Source organism: Hyla sarda, chromosome 6 (genome assembly GCF_029499605.1).
Source record: "Hyla sarda isolate aHylSar1 chromosome 6, aHylSar1.hap1, whole genome shotgun sequence".
Lineage (NCBI taxonomy): Eukaryota > Metazoa > Chordata > Amphibia > Anura > Hylidae > Hyla > Hyla sarda.
Window position 1 is genome coordinate 285,159,381 of NC_079194.1, and position 20,619 is coordinate 285,179,999.

A 20,619-nucleotide genomic window follows, 5' to 3' on the forward strand; every position below is an offset into this window, starting at 1 on the left:
ACTCTTTCCAGCAGACACTGAAGTATCCAGAGAATGGTACAGAGTCAATGTCAGCAGAAGAAGTCCAGCATGCTCTTAGATATGCTATATAAAGAGGCTTCTAAAGGGGTACCCTGGTGGAAAACATTTTTTTTTTTATGAACTGGTGCCAGAAAGTTAAACAGATTTGTAAATTACTTTTATTTAAAAATCTTAATTGTTCCAGTACTTATTAGCTGCTGTATGCTCCACAGAAAGTTCTTTTCTTTTTGAATTTCCTTTCTATCTGACCACAGTGCTCTCTGCTGACACCTCTGTCCATGTCAGGAACTGTCCAGAGCAGGAGCAAATCCCCATAGCAAACCTTTCCTGCTCTGGACAGTTCCTGACATGGACAGAGGTGTTAGCGGAGGGCACTATGCTCAGACTGGAAATAAATTAAAGAAAAGAACTTCCTGTGGAGCATACAGCAGCTGATAAGTACTGAAAGGATTAAGATTTTTTAATAGAAGTAATTTACAAATCTGTTTAACTTTCTGGCACCAGTTGATTTGAAAAATATATATATATAGTTTTCCACGGGAGTACCCCTTTAATTCCAAGATGACACATTTTGGGGGATAGGATATGTGTTGCCTGGATTTTATTTTTACTTGAGCCATGTACTGAAATGTTCCTTTTTTAATTTTCATTTTTGTACATTATTATGGTGCTCTTGCCTGGGCTGTTTTTTTTCACAGCAATAAGAGATATGCTTTATAGGAATGGACATAGGCAACAAAAGACAGGAGCTGTCCTATTGACATACATGGGAAAGGTTTCTAGGAATGTTCTGAGACCTTTGAAGATCACTTTCCAGCAGCTTCCTCCGTATCACAGACAGAACAAGAAATCTATGCTCAGTTAGGCCTTCTTAGGCCTAGTGGTCAAACTAAAAATGGCAAAATCTCAGGATTATTTTAAAATATAGATTGGAAATTGGAAAATAAGAAAAAAGCATAAAAAATTATTTAAAGGGGTACACTGCTCCTAGACATCTTATCCTCCATCCAAAGGATAGGGGATAAGATGTCTGATCGCTGGGGAACCCGCAATCTCCCTGGTGCACCCTGCGTTAATTTAGAGTGTTGGGTGTAGCGCTGGAGGCTCGTGACGTCATGGCCATGCCCCTTCAATGCAAGTATATGGGAGGTGGTTTGACGGCCGTCACGCCCCCTCCCATAAACTTGCACTGAGGGAGTGTGACCGTGACATCACAAGCCTCAGCCCTGCATCGCCAGTCATTCGGCATGGAGTGAAGTTTGTTCCGTGCACTGAATGTCTGGGGTGTGGCAGCCGAGCTTTGGGACCCCCGCGATCAGACATCTTATCCCCTATCGAGTTAATCAATAGGTCATTTTCTGATAACACATTCTCTTTTAATAAATATTGTAATATGACAACATATTGTCCTATATCATCCTTTTCTACGCAACAAAACGGTTATTCGAATGGTTTCTTATGAAGGGATAGGAGTAGAACTATGCTTTAAATATTCAGACACTGTAATATTTAAGGACCTAACCTGGGAGGAAACTACTATATGCAGAGAACAAAACATTTCATAATTGTTAACATTTAATCCTCTGTATTTAGGATTAGACGTTTATACAATAAATATATTATTTTTTGTAATAGAACAACAGCATCTATGAAAAAATGCTGTATCTATGAAAAAACAGGCTGTCCTGTGGGCTGCGGATCCCCTCAGGCATGCCTGCTGCTCCTGTGTTGGGCCCACTGTTCTATTGTTTACTGTGTTTATGCACTTTGCTGTATTGGCTGTATTATGTTATTATCTGTGTACTGTACCCTTAAGAAGAGAGACGCAGACTAATCAGGTGACCTTGTTATCCAATGGGAACCACCATATTGCTCTGTATATAGTGTAGGGGGGAGGAGTTACCCCAGTTGAGTGAGTGAGTCTAGCCACTGCCGTAAGCAGAGCTCCGTGTGAGCTGCAGTGTGGAATGGAGGTGGAAGAAGTGTGAGGTGATTTCCAAGGGAAGCCTAAATAACACCTCTTATCAAATCAGCCAAATCAGTCCCGCCATTCGGCAAGTGTTCCCCATACAGGAGTTGGTGAGTCATACCCTGGCGGTGTCAGAAATTGGACCTTAGCAGAACCCTTGTCAGTGTGCTATATTTCTTAATCTCTAAGCCTCAAGTCTTCGGTCTATCTAATTCAAGTGGGTGAAAAGCACCATAAGTCCGAGCAAGGTAACAGGGCTTCAAAGGGTTACACTGCATCCCTTCTACCCTGCTCCATACTGCATGTATTGTACCATCTACTTCTGCCTCAGTGAAACACAGTTATCTGTAACCCAGTGTTGGTGTGTTTATTGCCCTTGTGCCTTGCCCAGGAGAAGCTGTCTCCACCTCGGACCGCGTATAGGCTAACGTTGCCCTGGCGTCATGACCTGACAAGTATAACTCCCCCCCCCCTGTTACCGCACATATACCTAAAAGGTAATTTTTTCCCTCCCACTACTTTAGAGGGCCTGGATTTTAGTGTTGCGCTCCTTGTACAACCTGGTGTTGGTCAGATGTTGTATAATCGTCATGAGAATCGTGGTAGGGTGGCCCACCAGTGTTAGTAAATGTGCCCCAACGTGTATGGCTTATATAATGTGTTGAGAGTCTCTCAATGAGAATAATGCTGACTGGGCGGAATCCCCAGATTACAAAGTATTAAATGGAGCTTTATAAGTAGAGCTGGTGAAACGACAGTAGTGTGGGAGATAGAAGAGGAGGAGGAGGACTAGAGAAGATTAAAGGTAAAACAAGACTGCGGGACACATAGAAGGTGGGAATCTACAACACCAGGACTCTATAATAACACAATAAGGAATTCAGGAAAAAAAACTCTAAAGATAAAGACTTGATATCGAGGACCTGAAGAAGAGAGAAGTCACCCGCCAAGGAAGAAGAACTTGACAGCCGCACATTCCAGGTAGTTATCTGTCTACATCCTTATTGCAATATTGGTATTAGAAGGCATTGATAGCGCAGTGATAGTATTATGTAGGTCATGTACTTTTAAGACTTCCTGAAGACGTGTTCAGGTTTACTTACATTCCAGGTAGGATTCCAAACTATAATATCAAATAGATCTGATATAGTCACCTTATACATGACGGTAGAATACATTAATGTTTATATCAGCATTACCAAGAAAATGTACTTGTAGAAGACAACTACTAAGGATACATCAGTTTTGGATCCCATTCTATTTAATATATTTATTAATGACCTTGTAGAGGGGTTGAATAGTAAAGTAGCAATCTTTGCAGATGATACTAAACTCTGTAAAGTAGTAAACACAATAGAGGACAGTGCACTGTGTATAGTAGATAACACAATAGGGGACAGTTCCCTGTTACAAATGGATCTGGATAGTTTAGGCTGAGAAGTGGCAGATGAGGTTTAACACTGATAAATGTAAGATAATGCACATGGGGAAGAAAAATCCGGGCTGGGATTATGTATTAAATGGGAGAACACTTTGGATGACTGACATAAAAATGGACTTGAGAGTCTTAGTTAACAGTAAATCTAGCTGTAGTGACCAGTGTCGGGCAGCTGCTGCCAAGGCAAATAAAATCATGGGGTGCATCAATAGGGGCATAGATTCCCCCGACATGGAAATAATTCTACCACTGTACAAATCACTAGTCAGACCACACATAGAATACTGTGTACAGTACTGGGAACCAGTGTACAAGAAAGATATAGTAGAGCTGGAGAGGGTTCAAAGACGGGCAACCAGAGTAATACAGGGAATGGGAGGACTACAGTATCTAGAAAGATTATCAGAATTAGGGTTATTTAGTTTAGAAAAAAATAAGACTTAGGGGCAGGGACTTATTAGGGTTATAGGTTGAACTTGATGGATCTGGTCTTTTTTCCACCTTATGAACTATGTTACTATGTAAAGCCTTGCAAAGACCTAAGATGGGGCTCCAGTCTTTGGGATGGTGACCACAAGGATTTTGTTCTGCTTTGTGACTATGGGAAGGCATATTATAGATAACTTCTTATATTAACTATCACAGTAATACGTATATAGAGAGAAATAACCTGATTTTATTGGATAATCCATTTGTTCTTGCATTTCTGCGTGGACCTGGATATTACAAGGGTGGTAGTGGTATAAGATCTCCATATGGCTACAGGTTACCGAATGTTACTTGGATTATATATTAGGCTAGGTACACACGGCCATTTGCATCCGACTCGTTAAGGGTCCGATCGCCTCTTTTTTTTTAGCTGATTGGACCTTGAAATGGGTCGGATGCAAACGGCTACTACCGGGTCACGACGGACCCCATTCACTTACATGGGGCCTGTCAGTGACCCTGTAATTTTACAGGATTTTAGGGGAGGAGAAAACGCTAAACTCCCGTCCCTCTGGCTGGCTTGCCGATGGAACTCCTAATAGCGGCAATGTAAACGAGGCCTTAGTAGCTCTCTTCATAGTCAGATAATAGATTTCTTCATTACAAGTACCAGTTACCAGTTCGGCATGGGGGCGATAGGACTTGGGTTCATTGGACATTCTTGATACTTGAGATCTCCAGGTTCCTCCTCTGATAGCTAGGTTGGATTTTAGCTGCCCAATTACTTTATTTTTGGAGAAATAAGCTGCTGCTAAATGAGCATGACTGAAGCCTACCCCTCCTGGCTCCATTCAGAACACATGAACCATCGGCCAAGCTATACATTCATATGTACGGAAGGATCGGGTGCCATAGATATTGGCTTAATGAACATTTGGCTGAGAGCAATCCCATATGTAATGTTACCTTAGCAGCCAACATGGATTAAATGGCTTTGGCTCTGACAACAATGCCATATGTAATACTATTTTAGCAGCCAATATAGATTAAATCTGTGTTGGCGAAACAATTGTTCTTCAGACAAGGATTTATTGTTCAACCATTGATTTGTTTCTATCTAATGCAGTGTCTCAATCTGTGGCCCCCCCCCCCCCCCCCCCCCCCCGATGCTACAAAACTTTAACTCCCAGCATGCCCAGACAGCCGTTGGCTGTCCGGGCATGCTGGGAGTTAAAGTTTTGCAACATTTGGAGGGCCACAGTTTGAGATCTAATCTAATGTGTGTGTGGCCATCTTTAAGCTGGGTTCACATCATGTTTTGGACATACAGTTTTCTATCAGGTTTTTTTAAGCCCAACCGTATTCCTCAATACCGGACCAAACCGTATGCAACCATGTGCTTAAAAAAGAAACCGTATATATTTTTAAATAAAGTTGGAAAATGTTTGTCCGGTTGCATACGGTTTTTAAAAATAAAATCCAATCCGGTTTTAACATTTATTTCATTTTTAAATAAAGTTCCTATTGTTCTAATAAAATTTTATTTTAGGATCGCTATGCGCACGTGCAAAGTAAAAAAAAAAAACTTATAGTGAAAACCGGATTGAACCATAGACATCTACGGTTCTCATTGACTTTCATGTTAAAACAATCGTACATGGCTACAATACGGTTTTTCACCCAGACACAAAACCGTGGTCGACCACGGGGAAAAAAAAAAGCAAAAAAACGTATTGGAAGCAAAACGGACACAACCGGATGCATCGTTGTGTATACGGTTTTCAATGACATGTCTGTGGATACGATTTTCGATACGGTTACATGCGGCTTCAAAAATAAAACTGTACACAGCAACCGTAGGGACAAAACGTGATGTGATCCCAGCCTTAGTATTGTCAAGAATGTAAAGAAAGAGAATTAAATATTTTTTTTTTTATTTAGATAAAGAACCTTAAAGGGGTATTCCAGGAAAAAAAATTTTTATATATCTCAACTGGCTCCAGCCAATTAAACAGATTTGTAAATTACTTCTATTAAAAAATCCTAATCCTTCCAATAATTATCAGCTGCTCAAGGTGAGTTGTTCTTTTCTGTCTGGCAACAGTGCTCTCTGCTGACACCTCTGCTTGTCTCGGGAACTGCACAGAGTAGAAGAGGTTTGCTATGGGGATTTGCTTCTAAACTGGGCGGTTCCCGAGACAGGTGTCATCAGAGAGCACTTAGACAGAAAAGAACAACTCAACTTCAGCAGCTCATAAGTACTGAAAGGATTACGATTTTTTTTAATAGAAGTAATTTACAAATCTGTTTAACTTTCTGGAGCCAGTTGATTATATATTTATAAAAACGTTTTTTCCTGGAAAACCCCTTTAAATCATGAAAATAAATAACCACCAAGACACTGTTTAGAGTCAGAGACCTTAATGAAATAATAATTTCTATTACCTTGCTCCACATATATATCTATATTTCCCCTTTTGGTTGAATGCATATGGATCAGAACTGATGTGAAATTTACCTGCAGATTTGCAGCTGCTTTTAAAGGAGATATATCATGCCCAAAAACGTATCCCTTATCCGCAGAAAAAAAACAGTCTAAATCCTCTGATAAATCTCCACAACTGTGGGGCACCGGCATAATCTGCCGGCGCTAGGACCGCGCACAAGAATGCGCCGACAGCTATGCATTCCATGCAGACTCTGCACAAAGAATGAACGTGTTCATTCTTTGTGCTGACATGGAAAATGGAAACATCCGGCACGCAAATTCCACAGTATGCACAGAACAGCAGAATCCCATTGAATTCTAAAGGACTCTGCTGCAGCTTAATCTCGGTGCCCGACTCCAATGCGGAATCCAGCACGGAAATTCTGACGTGTGAATCGGGCCTTATGGTTGCCTCGCAACTGTACCAACCAGTGCGAGTTGCGTCTCTCTACATCAATATGTGCAAAATAGGCTCCACCCCATGTGACATCACGCTCCTCCCCCTCAATGCAAGCCTATTGGAGGGGGTGTGGCAGCTGTCACGCCCCCTCCTATAGGCTTGCATTGAGGGGGCGGAGCCTTGACGTCACGACAGTAATCAGACAGTAATCAGACCCGGAGCGAACACGCTCCGGGGACTGATTTTAATGAGGTGCTGTATGCTTCACAGGAAGTTATTTTCTTTTTTAATTTCCTTTCTGCCTGACCACAGTGCTCTCTGTAGACACTTCTGTCCATGTCAGGAACTGTCCAGAGCAGGAGAGGTTGATTTAAAAAAAAATATATATGTTTTTCAGCAGAGTACCCCTTTAAGATAAATGTTCAGATTGTAATATACATTGTGACATGGTCATATATGGACTTTTTTCCTACCTTCTATGGTGCTATTCTTTTATTATGTATTCACATTGTCTACACTGTCCTGTACTTAGACTGTAGTAAATCAAATGCTACAAGCCTCAAAGAGCTGAGGGACAGGGCTACGTGCTTTATCTGTGCTCCGAGTTATACTCGTGTGATAGCGGGGTGTGATGAGGGCAGATGTTGTTACCTTAGGGACAGATGGCATTAACCCCTTGTATTCGTGATGCCAGGGCATGGTTTAGCCTATAACCACCCAAAGGTATACCGCTGGATCCTGGGCTAGGCACGGGGGCAATAAAGACTCTGACGCCAAGTTACGGATAACGGTAGCTTTTCTGAGGGTAGACAGATGGTAAAGTCTATACAGTTCAGCCAGGGCCCAAGGAGGTGACCAGTGACGCAGAGACCTTAAGGGCTTGCTGGGACTTGTAGTAGGACTGGACAATTGAATGCAGACCACACCGACTTGACAGATGACAGGGACTGACTTGATGGTGGCGGCAGGACTGGACTTTGAGGTCTCCAACACTCTGGACACACACACTAGACAAGACTGCACTGGACCTCACCAGGAAGAGAGAGAGAAGCTCCACCCAGGGCTTATATGAGGGAGACTAGCAGGGAGCCCATAGGTCACTCTTGGGGTCACCTGGTCACTGGTACCTCCTGGGTAACAATCACATGACATATCACATGGTATAACTCTTAAAGCAACATTACATTTTATAACACTTTACATGGTAAAACATAATCACAATGGGTAAACAAGTGCAGGGGGCCTTGGGGACACTGAAGGAGGCTGCCTGACAGGACAGCAGGAGCACGGGGGTAACACCTCCTGTACTGGGCCACCACACATGATTTCTGTCTCGAATACTAAGTGCACATTTTGTAAGTGTTTTTGCGTGTAATTTTTTTTTGTTTAAGTAAAAAAAAATTTTTTTAAAACAGGTTCGGATCCTAAACTGAGAAAAAAAAGTACTAAGGAGAAAGTTATATTTATCTTTTTTTTGCACCATTTTTTGTTTTGGCACAAAAGCATAAAATTATTCTTCCACTTGTTGTTTATTCAGTTTGTTTGTTTTTTTTGTAGTCTGAATGACGGTCACATACAATACATCTATGCGGTATTTAAATTTACTTGTTATTTTTTTTTACTAGATATCAAGAATGTTCCTCGCCGGACTCTTTGGCTGGAATGACCCAGATGGTTCGGCAGCGAAGCTACCTCCCAGGAGTAGCGAAGAGTTAGTTACAGAGACTCTAATGTTAGAGCTGGGATCCCACCTAAAACGCGCTGAAAAGCAGCAGCGGGAGCGTCTTATTGAATATCGACGAGTGAAGAATGGTGTAGACTACACATGGCTAGCATCTATTCCACGCCAAGGCTACGAGATCTCCCCAGGTGACCAGCTGGAGCTTAGAGACATCTGCTCCAAAATAAATCCTTCTCAATGCGGCCCAGTCATACTCAGGTAATATATCTTTATATCTATATTTAGATATTGAACACATTGAGGTGTATGTGTCCATCCCACATCACCTATGTATAATGCACGTGTCATGTATTTGGTCCTATTATAGATCAATACTCTACATGTCTCATACAATGACATTAGCCCATACTGTGCCTCTACAGTGATCCCTCAACTTACAATGGCCTCGACCTACAATAGTTTCAACATACAACGGTCTTTTCATGACCATTGTAACTTGAAACCAGGCTCAACGTACAATGCTATGGAATCTGCCAAACGTGTCAATGGCTGGAAGAACCGACCAATCAGAATGGATATTTCACTGGTAAAACCCTTGTATTACTGAAGTGTATGCACTGACTGGTGTCTGGTAGCGCCCCCTTACAGTACAGGGAGGTATTACATGTTCTGTACTCTTTACCTGTGCCAGGGTTAGCTTCTTCTTTGGGAATCCGGTGAGGGAGACTCCATTTTACTTTTTAGGACATTGCGATGTTCAGTCCAGGACCCTGAAGAAGCTCCTGTCCTCTACATAGACCAGGGTTTCCCAAATAGGTTGCCTTCAGCTGTTGCAAAACTACTACTCCCAGCATGCCCGGACAGCCTTTGGCTGTCCGGGCATGCTGGGAGTTGTAGTTTTGCAACAGCTGGAGACACCCTGGTTGGGAAACACTGAAATAGACAGTGATTATAGCTCCCAGCAAATCTTTCTTACTTTTATATGGAAGGATTTGCTTTATCTATATTAGTTATCTACTTATTTTTCTTTACTCCTCACTTTTTCCTATTTTTGGATGACATTTTGGTGGCTTCAGAACCAATTACCAGGTTTCCATAGAATTATGGTCTCAACTTACAATGGTTTCAACATACAATGATTGTCCTGGAACCAATTAATATTGTAACTTGAGGGACCACTGTATATGCCTGAGATTTAGTATGAACAATTTTATCTCAAAAAAGGGTTGTACAATATCACATAGAATTCATCCACACATATTATTCAACAGCTTTAAAGGGGTACTCCGCTGCTCAGCGTTTGGAACAAAATGTTCCGAACGCTTAGAGCCGGGAGCTCGTTACATCATAGCCCCGCCCCCGTCATGATGTCACACCCCTCCCCCTCAATGCAAGTCTATGAGAGGGGGCGTGACAGCTGTCACGCCCTCTCCCATAGACTTGCATTGAGGGGGCGGGGCGTGACATCATGAGGGGACAGGTCTATGACGTCACGAGCTCCCGGCGCCGGCTCTAAGTGTTCGGAACTTTTTGTTTCAAATGCTGAGCAGTGGAGTACCCCTTTAAGTCTTACGCAACCAAATCTCAAAGGAAACCCGGCACCTCCTTTATGCTGCCTTGAGTCTTTAGGGCAGACGACATTGGCTCTTCCTGCCTCACCAGCCTTGATTGATAGATCATTTCCTTGTAACACTAGCAGATGCCTTCATGCCTCCATCCACACCAGGCCCGTCACTAAAGGACAGGCAAACCAAGCAATTGCTTGGGGCCCCAAGCTGGCGCGGGGGCCCCAAGCAGAGCCGGAGCTTGTTGTGCTTCCTATAAGGCTGCAGCCGCCTGAGCGCTCTATAGAAAGCCTCAGCACTCCTGGTCACCTCCCGAGTTCCTCCCCTTCCCTGCAGCGAGGCCAAGCTCCTATTCCTCCTGGCTGTCAGTCCGGCCGGGTACCGCGCGGTACAGGAACAGGAGATTCAGTTTCCTGTTCCCAGCCGGACTGACAGGAGTGTACACTGAGTGCTCGCTTCCTTTCAGTCCGGTCGGGAACAGGAAACTAAATCTCCTGTTCCACGCGGTACCCGGCCGGACTGACAGCCAGGAGATAGAGCAGCTCAGCCACACTACAGGGTCCAGGGAATGAGCCGGAGGAGGCAACTGAGAACATAGGAAGGGTAGGGAGGGGGGCAAAAAAAAAAACAGAGGAGGGGGATGGGGAGTAAAAAAATAAAACAATAAAACAGGGAGGGGGTGTAAGAAGGTGGGGAGGGGGTGCCTCCATATCTATTTTTGCTTGGGGCCCCCAAATTCCTTCAAATGGCCCTGATCCACGCTCCATGTGTCACTGCTCTACGGCCTAAGTCCTATGCTGTGCTCTGCAGGCGCTCTGTCTCTTAGACTATGCTTACCTGCCATTCCCCTCTTGTAAAAAACTCCCCATTTGCCTACCCTGACTACTGACCTGAAACGGTGTCGCCTGCCTCGACCACCAGGTTGTATTGGACCACACCTCCGCCTCAATTATTAATTACCATTCTAAATCTCTAGCGTAGCCTAAATCTGTACTGTCTTGTCTGCTGGGCCTGCCTCTACCCATACCGGGACCACGCTTGTGGAGACACCTGATGTCCTTTAGCAGCAGAAGTCCAACTTCCCCATCATGGAGTGGGATGAAGGGAATGGCTCAAAGCCAAACTGGTTAGGTAGCACCATAGGTCTGCATCCGCTGCCTATTACACTGGTATTTAGGGACAAATCTATCAATCAAGGCAAAATATTCTGACCCTCAAATACTAAAACACGATCTTTGTTTATTTTTATTTTTTTAAATTTTTAACTTTTTTTAAATAAAATTTTTATACATTATTATGAGGGCAGCAACCTTGCCTGAGAAGTTTAACAGCATTTAGAGCTATGCTTTATGGCAAGCCCCATGCAAATACACGCAATTGACACTGCCGAAAGTGGTCCGTACAAAGCAGCTCATTATGAGGCTTATTAGGCCGAATGAAAATGGCAGAATTATCTTAAAACATAAATATTAATATGGAAAATTAGGAGTTAAAACATCACCAAAAATTATTCCCAAGTGGAAACCCAGCCTGAACCTCTCATCTGTTTTTAGCATGTGCTTTGGACTTTATTGTAAGATAAGCATCAGATGCGTAACCGCAATCGTACTCTTGCGCCAGAATATCTGTGTACATTTCCCAGCAGTGTCATGCAAGTCTATTGGACTTCAGGCAAATCTCTGTGGTCTTAGGCTATGAAGTACTCAGGGAATTTAAAAGGGGTACTCCCGTGGAAAACTTTTTTTTTTTTAAATGAACTGGTGCCAGAAAGTTAAACAGATTTGTAAATCACTTTTATTAAAAAAAAAATAATTAATTCTTCCAGTACTTTTTAGGGGCTGTATACTAAAGAGAAATGCAAAAAAGAAATGCATTTCCTCTGATGTCATGACCACAGTGCTCTCTGCTGACCTCTGCTGTCCATTTCAGGAACTGTCCAGAGCAGAAGAAAATCCCCATAGCAAGAATTGATTTACAAATCTGTTTAACTTTCTGGCACCAGTTGATTTAAAAAAAAAAAAAAAAAAATATAAAGTTTTCCACGGGAGTACCCCTTTAAACCGATATCATACGGCCGGAGTATGATTGCAGTTAAAGGAAAACCGTCAGCCTGTTCACCCACACTAAACCCAATACACTGGGTTATAGTGTGGGTGAACAGGATTCCATAGAGGGGTCACTTACTTAAAGGGGTACTCCGTTGCTCAGCGTTTGGAATAAACTGTTCGGAGCGATGGAGCCGGGAGCTTGTGACATCATAGCCCCGCCCCCTCATGCTGTCACACCACGCCCACTCAATGCAAGTCTATGGGAGGGGGCGTGATGGATGTCACGCCCCCTCCCATAGACTTGCATTGAGGGGGCGGGGTGTGACATGATTAAGGGAGGGGCTATGACATCACGAGCTCCCGGCGCCGGCTCCAGCGTTCTGAACAGTTTGTTCCAAACGCTGAGCAGCAGAGTACCCCTTTAAATTGCATCAGTAGGTTCTGAGATATCAGCTTCCGAAGTTCCCATGCTGTATTCAGAGAACTGCGCAGTGGAGGCGCACACACCCCCCCCCCCCCCCCCCCCCCGGCTGGCCGCTCCTGTCTCCCTCTGTCACCTCCTAATCCTCCCCCCCGCCAATCGAATACTCATAGTCTTCAACTACACGTCCTAGAGACGTGGAGTCACCAGTTACGTGAGCGCAGCGCTCTCTCGGCAGAGCGCATGCGCTGGAAGATTTTCCCCTGCTCTCACTTTATTATTCAATCTTCCAGCACTATGGGGGAGATTTATCAAAACCTGTGCAGAGGTAAAGTTGACCAGTTGCCCATAGCAACCAATCAGATCTCTTCTTTCATTTTGCACAGGCCCTTTTTAAAATGAAAGAAGTGATCTGACTGGTTGCTATGGGCAACTGGTCAACTTTACCTCTGCACAGGTTTTGATAAATCTCCCCCTATATCTTCTCCTGGTTATAGTTAAGAATCATTGTTTACATCCACGGGTGCACTTTGCTTTATATATTTATTACTGTTAGAAATGAGCGAAGTTACATATTCGATTCGTCACGAACTTCTCGGCTCGCCAGTTGATGACTTTATCCTGCATAAATGAGTTCAGCTTTCAGGTGCTCCAGTGGCTGGAGACTCTCTCCTAGGACTGTATCCACCTTTTCCAGCCACCGAAGCAGCTAAAAACTGAACTCATTCATGCAGGATAAAGTCCGTAACCGCCGAGCCGAGAAGTTCGTAACTTCACTCATCTCTAATTACTGTATGCATTGGTGTAGTTATATATACATATATACACATACATACACTATATATTCACACTTTGATATTTATATGTAACATTTACACTGGTGCTGTAAAAATATTTACCCACATATTTGCACCTTGATATCCAAAATATGAGTATTTGGTTTCTGATGCCATCCCACTATAGGTTTACATGAGTAGATGCCCCTAATGGGATCCTCATAACATTTACTGTATGGGGCATGGAACATCTTAGCTATGAGGAGCGATTAAAGGAGTTACAATTGTTTAGTCTTGAGAAGAGACGTTTAAGGGGGGATATGATAAACGTATATAAGTATATTAATGGCCCATACAAAAAATATGGAGAAAAACTGTTCCATGTTAAACCCCCCCCAAAGGACGAGGGGGCACTCCCTCCATCTTGAGAAGAAAAAGTTTAGTCTCAAGGGGCGACACGCCTTCTTTACCACAAGAACTGTGAACTTATGGAACAGTCTACCTCAGGAACTGGTCACAGCAGGAAAAATTAACAGCTTTAAAACAGGATTAGATACATTACTGGAACAAAGTAACATTAATGCTTCTGAAGAAATATAAAAACCCATCCCTCCCCCAATATCGCACCGCACCCCTACCCTTCAATTCCCTAGTTGAACTTGATGGACATGTCTTTTTTCGACCGTACTAACTATGTAAGATCTTATTGTGTATGTGTGTATATATATATATATATGTGAAGTATTTATCTCCTTTGTTCCCCTATTGTGCTTTTGATTCTGTCCGAGTATACTGTATATGTTTTTTAGGGATGGGGATCTTCTGGTTGTGTTCTATTCTATTCATGTTTTAATTACAATTAAGTTTACATTGACCTCATTTTGGTATCATTCTTTGTGTATTTAGTCATATATGGTGGTAAGGACATCATAGTTTTTTTTTGTTTTGTTTTTTTAATTAAACGTTTGGCCTGTGTCTTCCCCTTTAGGTTTCGTAGACTGATGTTGGAGTTTGAGCCTGAAGGTTCGGAGATCCCGCGCCTCTTTCGATCAGTGCTACAGGATTTCGTGAGTCAAGAAGAGGAAGAAAAAAAGATGGAGGATAATCGCTTGGAGAAGCGCAGAAGAGCCAAAAGCCTAGCCACATTCAGTTTCAAGCCTCCTCGCCTACGTGTTAACCCTTTCCAATTGGAGGATGCGCATTGTTCAGATACAGAGAGCGAGATGGCGGCTTCCGGGAGAGCAAGAAGCAAAAGCATGCCGGAGTTTAACCTGCCAAGGGAAGTGCATTGTGACTGAACTATATATACACACCACAGAGTCTACTGCACATAGGGCATTGTGCCCAGTCTATGTAGTAGGGTACATAAGTCATGTGACAGAATCCGCTTCTGTTATAGGCAGGAAGTACATGGCGCTAAAATGGACCAAAAACACTAGCAAAGCGTTTATGGTAAAGTCTATGTTTTCCGGGTGGGATGTCATCTTTAGCAGGAAAGATCTATTACAGGTTCTCATATGAATGCACCTTAGAGTTCTCCACTTTAAAAATCATCGAAAAATACCATCTCAAAAGGTTCAGTTCTTAGTATGGGAGATAAAGATCGTCTTCAAGCGCTGTACTGAATGAATGCCTCTGAGTTGCATCTTTTTTTTTTTCCCCTTAAAGGGGTACTCCACTGGAAAACACTTTTTTCTAAATCAACTGGTGCCAGAAAGTTATACAGATATGTAAATGACTTCTATTTAAAAAAATCATAATTCTTCTAGTACTCACTAGCTGCTGTATGTTCCACGGTAAGTTATTTTCTTCCAGCAGAGCAGCATAGGCTTGCTATGGCGATTTGCTCTTACGCCGGACGGTTCATGACCTGGACAGAGGTGTCAGCAGAGAGCACTGTGGTCAGACAGAACGGATATTCAAAAAGAAAAGAACTTCCTGTAGAGGATACAGCAGCTGATAAGTATTGGAAGGATTAAGATTTTTATATAGAAGTAATTTACAAATCTGTTTAACTTTCTGGCACCAGTTTATTTAGAAAAAAAAATGTTTTCCAGTGAAGTACCCTTTTAAAATGCTGCTTAGCTCTAATATTAGGTCAGTGGGGGAAACAATGGTACTGTTATCACCTATATTTTGTGTGTCTACTACCTATATTTCTCTCAGAATTACCTTTATTTACTTGCCATCATTGCTCTGTGAGGTTTCTGTCCATGCAGAGGCATGGGGCGTGTCCCTCTCTTCTCCTCACTGTTATGACTCCTCCCACTCTGTTCTAACTCACAGAGGGCCCTGGACCTGCCTGCAACCCTCTCAATCACTTATGGTGCCCATGACATGTCAATGACCACTGGACACTGCAGGACTGGTATGTGTCCCAGGAGGCAGGGGGACCCCTAGTGGCCAGTTTTTTTGTCTGGCTTTGTCCAGCATGAAATACTGAAAATATCCTGATGAAAGCAATTGCAAAACATTGTTTTTGCACGCTTTATAACATATCAAAAGTTATTGTATCTGACAGTGCCCATTTAAAGCAGTAGTATGGGTTGAGACACTGATTTTGCCTTTCCTTGGTGTGATTCAACCCCTTCTTAAGGAAAAATAAGTAAATGAACTACTGAAAGCAAGAGTGTATAAACTACAGCAAAACTTCTACAAAAGTCCAACCCCCTATCCAGATTTTGCATGATGGATTTTCAGTCCACATTGCATAGTGGCCATTTTATTTCTGAAGAACCCCGCCTCCCTAAATAATTTTTTACCATGCAGTTGGGTGGTCTTCTCCAAGACGTTTCTCTATCATTGTTTTATAAAGATTTTTTTTTTTTTTTTTAAATGTTCATTATTAATCCTGGGAAGTATAACTTTGGTAAGAACACTGCTAAGGAGGGATAAAAATCTATATCATGTGATGATACTATTTTGTAAATGTAATGTTTTCTAATAAAATGTGATATAAGATGTTGTTTTGGGGGTTTTTTTTGGAGAGAAAACTTACCAGGAGGAGAAAATGATTTCACCAATTATTACAAGTGGGGTGCTTTATGAAGATTTGATGTCTTTAGACTGTGTTCAGACATGGATATATCCTGATCCTATAGAATTGGCAGCAGCAGTATACAGATAGAGCTGGGAGGGGAAGGGTCTTGGAGCTAGCAGGACAGATCTAATAAGTGATGAGGTCATGCTGCGGTTCACAGGAAGGCAGCTGACCCATGACTGAGGCACTGTAACTTTCTAAGGGTCATATTAGTGATATTAGAGGACAAACACATAGATACAGCTGTGCTGGAATAAAAAAAATTATGGCGACAGCAGCAGGGATTGCTGTTTGTATCCTGCACAGTTGCCATTGGTAATGTCATATAATATATGTATAGGTATGAGAGTGTGTGTAGAAGAAAGAAAAGAAAAAAGAAAAAAAAAGGAAAACTGACAGCCAATTCACCCGCACCAAACCCAATACACACAGTGTTATAGTGTGGGGGACCAAGATTACAAAGAGGTATCACTTACCCAGATCAAACAGGATGGAGGCAGGGAAGCACTGTATGCCGATGTGAGGTGCAGACTTGCACCCCATGCAATTTTGCATTGGCTCCTCCCCTCAGCTGTCCGGAGATTTCCGAGCATGCACCGTGGGAAGGGGGAAGGCAGAGCTTGGCAGGACACAACTCTGCACCTCCCTCAGGAGGAGGACGTAGATTTTCACCCCCCGCTCCTGGACATAGATTTTGACAGCTGTGAAAACCTACATAAAGGGGGGCTGTGAAAATCTACTTGTGGTTGTGTGACTTCTGGAGCCATTGTGAAAAATCTACATCCAGGGGGCTGTGTGAGCGGGGCAGTGCACCCCCCTCAGGAGGAGAGGGATTCTCACAGCGCCGCTTGCACAGACCCCTGGACACAGATTTTCACAGCTGTCAAAATCTACAGACAGTGCCACTCTGATAACCGCGTTAAGTGCTGCTCAATTCACGCCCCCTCCCATAGGCTTGCATTGAGGGGGAGGTGGCGTGACGTCACAAGGGGACGGAGTTGTGATGTCACGATACTTTGGCCCCGGGGTCGCGAGTCTTCAGACACGGAGCGACCATTGCTTTGTGCAGCTGAGACAGGTGGGTGCTGCATGAGAGATTGCGGAGGTCCCCAGCGGCAGGACCCCCACGATCAGACATCTTATCCCCTATCCAAAGAATAGGGGATAACATGTCTTAGGGCTGGAGTACCCCTTTAATACAGATTTCTTCTTTGTGCTGAAAACTAAAATGAAGGACTGCCTACCCCTGAGAGTCCCTGGGTAGACCACCCCTAAAGAGCAAACATTGATTGGCTATGATATACATACACGCTTACAATCATAATTCTACCAATAAAAGTGACACACGCTTCTGAGTTGAAATGTTTTGTATTTTTCTTGCATTCCAAGCTATATACAATCTGTACATGGTTTAAAGGTCATAACGTTGACCCCAATTTCAACAAGGGAGGGGGAGGTGTTAAAGTCATCCTTGTTTTATGGAATGTTAAAAATAACCTCCTCTCCAGGTCATTCAATCCATGCCCGTTGGATCGTCCCCTGCAAGAGGGTAAATCTTTGCCCGGTGTGGTATTTCTTTTAATGTTAAAGGACAGTCAATAATTTAAAAAACAAAACAAGTCAAGATGTAGATTTAAAATAACAAAAAAAAGAAAGAAAGAAGTCTGCGTACAGAGACAGAGGAACCTGGCCGATCCTGGTAAAAATGCCTGAAGGATTTGGTGGGAGTTCCAGTAAGACACTTCAGATAAGTCAGTAACTCAGTCTTTCTTCTCACAATTCTCCAAACACTTCAAGAATGTTGGCAAATGTCACAGCCTGTATAGATATAAACTGTTCACCCACATCTGCATTCACTTACAAGCACACACACACATACACATTCATACAATATACCCATGACTATGTGCATATATATATTTACATAGGCTAAAACTTATTTATATGTATATAATGCGTATAATAAATCTATACATACATACACTCAGTCACCAACCGTTCATCCTTCCTTATGACACTATCACATATGTGCACAGTTTATTTTGGGGGTTCTGCATCCTATGGTTGTAAATAGGACCTGAGGATGCCCAACCCCAAGAAGTCACAACACACCTCTGCCACCCCTCACACCTTACCCAGTCCTCTCTTATAGACAAACGGTGACAATTTCTGATATTCCTTCCTCTTTTTGTGGAAGTGAAAACTAGTCCAATCAGCTCACCCCGCCCGGACAGATGGAGCGCGGACTCCGGCGCTAGACAACGCCACGGAGAACAGAGAATGTAGGAGATGGAGTCCAGCTCAATATGCAAGTAAAATCCAGTTTATTGGCAGACAAGTGCAGGAAAACCAGGTTTACACGTTTCAAGCGCCAAAGCGCTCTTAGTCATACGACCAAGTATGACTAAGAGCGCTTTGGTGCTTGAAACGCGTAACCCTTGTGTTCCTGCACTCGTCTGCCAATAAACTGGATTTTACTTGCACATTGAGCTGGACTCCATCTCCTACATTCTCTTTCCTCTTTTTGTGGAACTGGGCAATCTGGAGGTAGCATGGAGTGTGCTGATAGTTTTAGATTTGTGAATTTAAGTCTCAGGCCAAGAAGACCACAAAAATTATGAAGAAAACAATAAGTATGAGAAAGATCTTTATCATGAGCCATCGGTTCGATGTGACCGACTGGAAATATTTCAGGATCTCCGAATGTGCAGCTTCCACGTTCAGCTGCGTGTCTTCCACGTTCCCATCAATTCTGAGAACAGATAAAAACAATTAGAGTAATATAAAAAGGAAAATAGAATCAGGGAGGCAAAGAGATCAGGACTGTATTACTGAAAGCTGTATCTCCGGCTCTCCAATAGAGATGCATGAGGGGGCATGTTTGCCACCGCTTTATCCCGTGATCGACACTGCTCCATTCATGGGGAGAGCCAGGGCACTGGGCAGGAGATCGCGGGGGCTCCCAGCAGTCGGACACTTACCCAGTGGATAGGGGATCATTTTATTCATTCATTTATTTATTTTTAAACTGGACTGCAACAATTAAAAGGAGTAGTCCGGCGCGCACTTTTCTTATTTTATCCAGTCCGGGCTGCAAAAAAAAAAATTCTCTTGCCTGCCTACGCGCCCCTGGAGCTCCGGCACAGGTGTTCGGTTGCCGGATTGTTTGCTTCTCACTTCCTGTTAGCCCGGCACGTCACACAGAGCTTCAGCCTATCACAGGCCGAGGCGGGACATCGCTGCGGCCGGTGATAGGCTGAAGCTCCGCGTGACGTGCTGGGCTAACAGGAAGTAAGAAGAATAAAGCCCGGTGAACGAACACCTGTACTGGAGCTCCGGGGGCGCGTAGGCAGGTAAGAGTTTTTTTATTTTTTATTTGCAGCCCGGACCGGATAAAATAAGAAAAGTGGATGCCGGACTACTCCTTTAAAGGGGTACTCCAGTGCCCCGGCGTTCGGAACATTTAGAGCCAAAAGCTGGGTGCTGGCTGCGGGGTCGTGACGTAACAGCCACGCCCCCTCAATGCAAGTCTATGGGAGGGGGCGTACACCCCCTCCCATAGACTTGCATTGAGGGGGTGTGGCCGTGATGTCACGACCCCGCAGCCTCCACCCAGCTTTTGGAACTAAATGTTCCGGACGCTGGGGCAGTGGAGTACCCCTTTAATAGGTGATGTGTTCAGTTTTGGTTGGTTCTGCAGATCCTCACCTTTGTATAGTTTCCTCCTGCTCCTTAACCATGTGAGCTAACTGTTGGAAGATGGAGCCCAGTTCCACTATGGTGGATTCTATGTTCTGCATAGTGTTTGCTCGGCTCTGAATATACGAATCCTGAAAGAGAATAAGTAATTTTTCAAGTTGAAATTGGGTTTAAACTCTCATCAACACAGTTCATCATGGGAAGGGTAAGGCGTAGAGCATACGTGTCAAAGAAAATAAATAAAATTTCATTTTCTGTCAAGAACTGTAAAGTGCTGCAGAATTTGTTAGATTATTAATAAATATTATGAATAATAAAAAAATATATATTAAAAATAAAAAATTATAAAAATACTAGCTTTTGCCCACATCTTCGCTCGCGTTAAATTTGGGGTAACATAGATCTACTTTTTACGATCCTATAGTAATGAGGCCGCTCTGAGTAAAGTCTACGGGCATCCAAACAACCCAAATTCTTTCAACTTTGATCGCCGCGTCTAAAGAGATAATGCCGGACATCTGCCGGAACGGCAATGTCCGGCATTAGCCATGGGTCCTGATAGCAGCCAGGACTGTGCAGGTATGATGCGAGCTCAGCTCCTGACCTCGCTTCATAACCCTCCCATGCCGCAGCGCCAGGTATAC

At 43.2% G+C, this 20,619-nt stretch overlaps 2 protein-coding genes across 2 annotated transcripts in view; one reads left to right on the forward strand and one right to left on the reverse strand.

Annotated features, from left to right (window-relative positions):
• The first annotated feature begins 2,410 nt into the window (after positions 1-2,410).
• On the forward strand, positions 2,411-14,892 carry LOC130277786 (protein RD3-like). The gene is made up of 3 exons (XM_056528541.1): positions 2,411-2,971; positions 8,371-8,684; positions 14,225-14,892. The coding sequence occupies exons 2-3, from the start codon at positions 8,380-8,382 to the stop codon at positions 14,532-14,534; spliced, it is 615 nt and encodes a 204-aa protein (XP_056384516.1). The 5' UTR covers positions 2,411-2,971; positions 8,371-8,379; the 3' UTR covers positions 14,535-14,892.
• Positions 14,893-18,726: 3,834 nt separating this feature from the next.
• Positions 18,727-20,619, reverse strand: part of STX5 (syntaxin 5) — a 41,819-nt gene continuing 39,926 nt past the window's right edge. The window contains exons 10-11 of the mRNA XM_056527561.1: positions 19,985-20,106; positions 18,727-19,028 (exon numbers count right to left, since the gene is read on the reverse strand). Of these exons, the coding sequence (XP_056383536.1) occupies positions 18,869-19,028; positions 19,985-20,106 (282 nt within the window). The 3' untranslated portion in view covers positions 18,727-18,868. The remainder of the gene's footprint in view (positions 19,029-19,984; positions 20,107-20,619) is intronic.

Bases quoted from the DNA above. Each gene is read 5' to 3' on its own strand.
- LOC130277786 (XM_056528541.1), top strand. From the start codon at position 8,380: ATGTTCCTCGCCGGACTCTTTGGCTGGAATGACCCAGATGGTTCGGCA. The intron at 8,685-14,224 runs GTAATATATCTT...CTTCCCCTTTAG, and splicing joins TGCGGCCCAGTCATACTCAG to GTTTCGTAGACTGATGTTGG.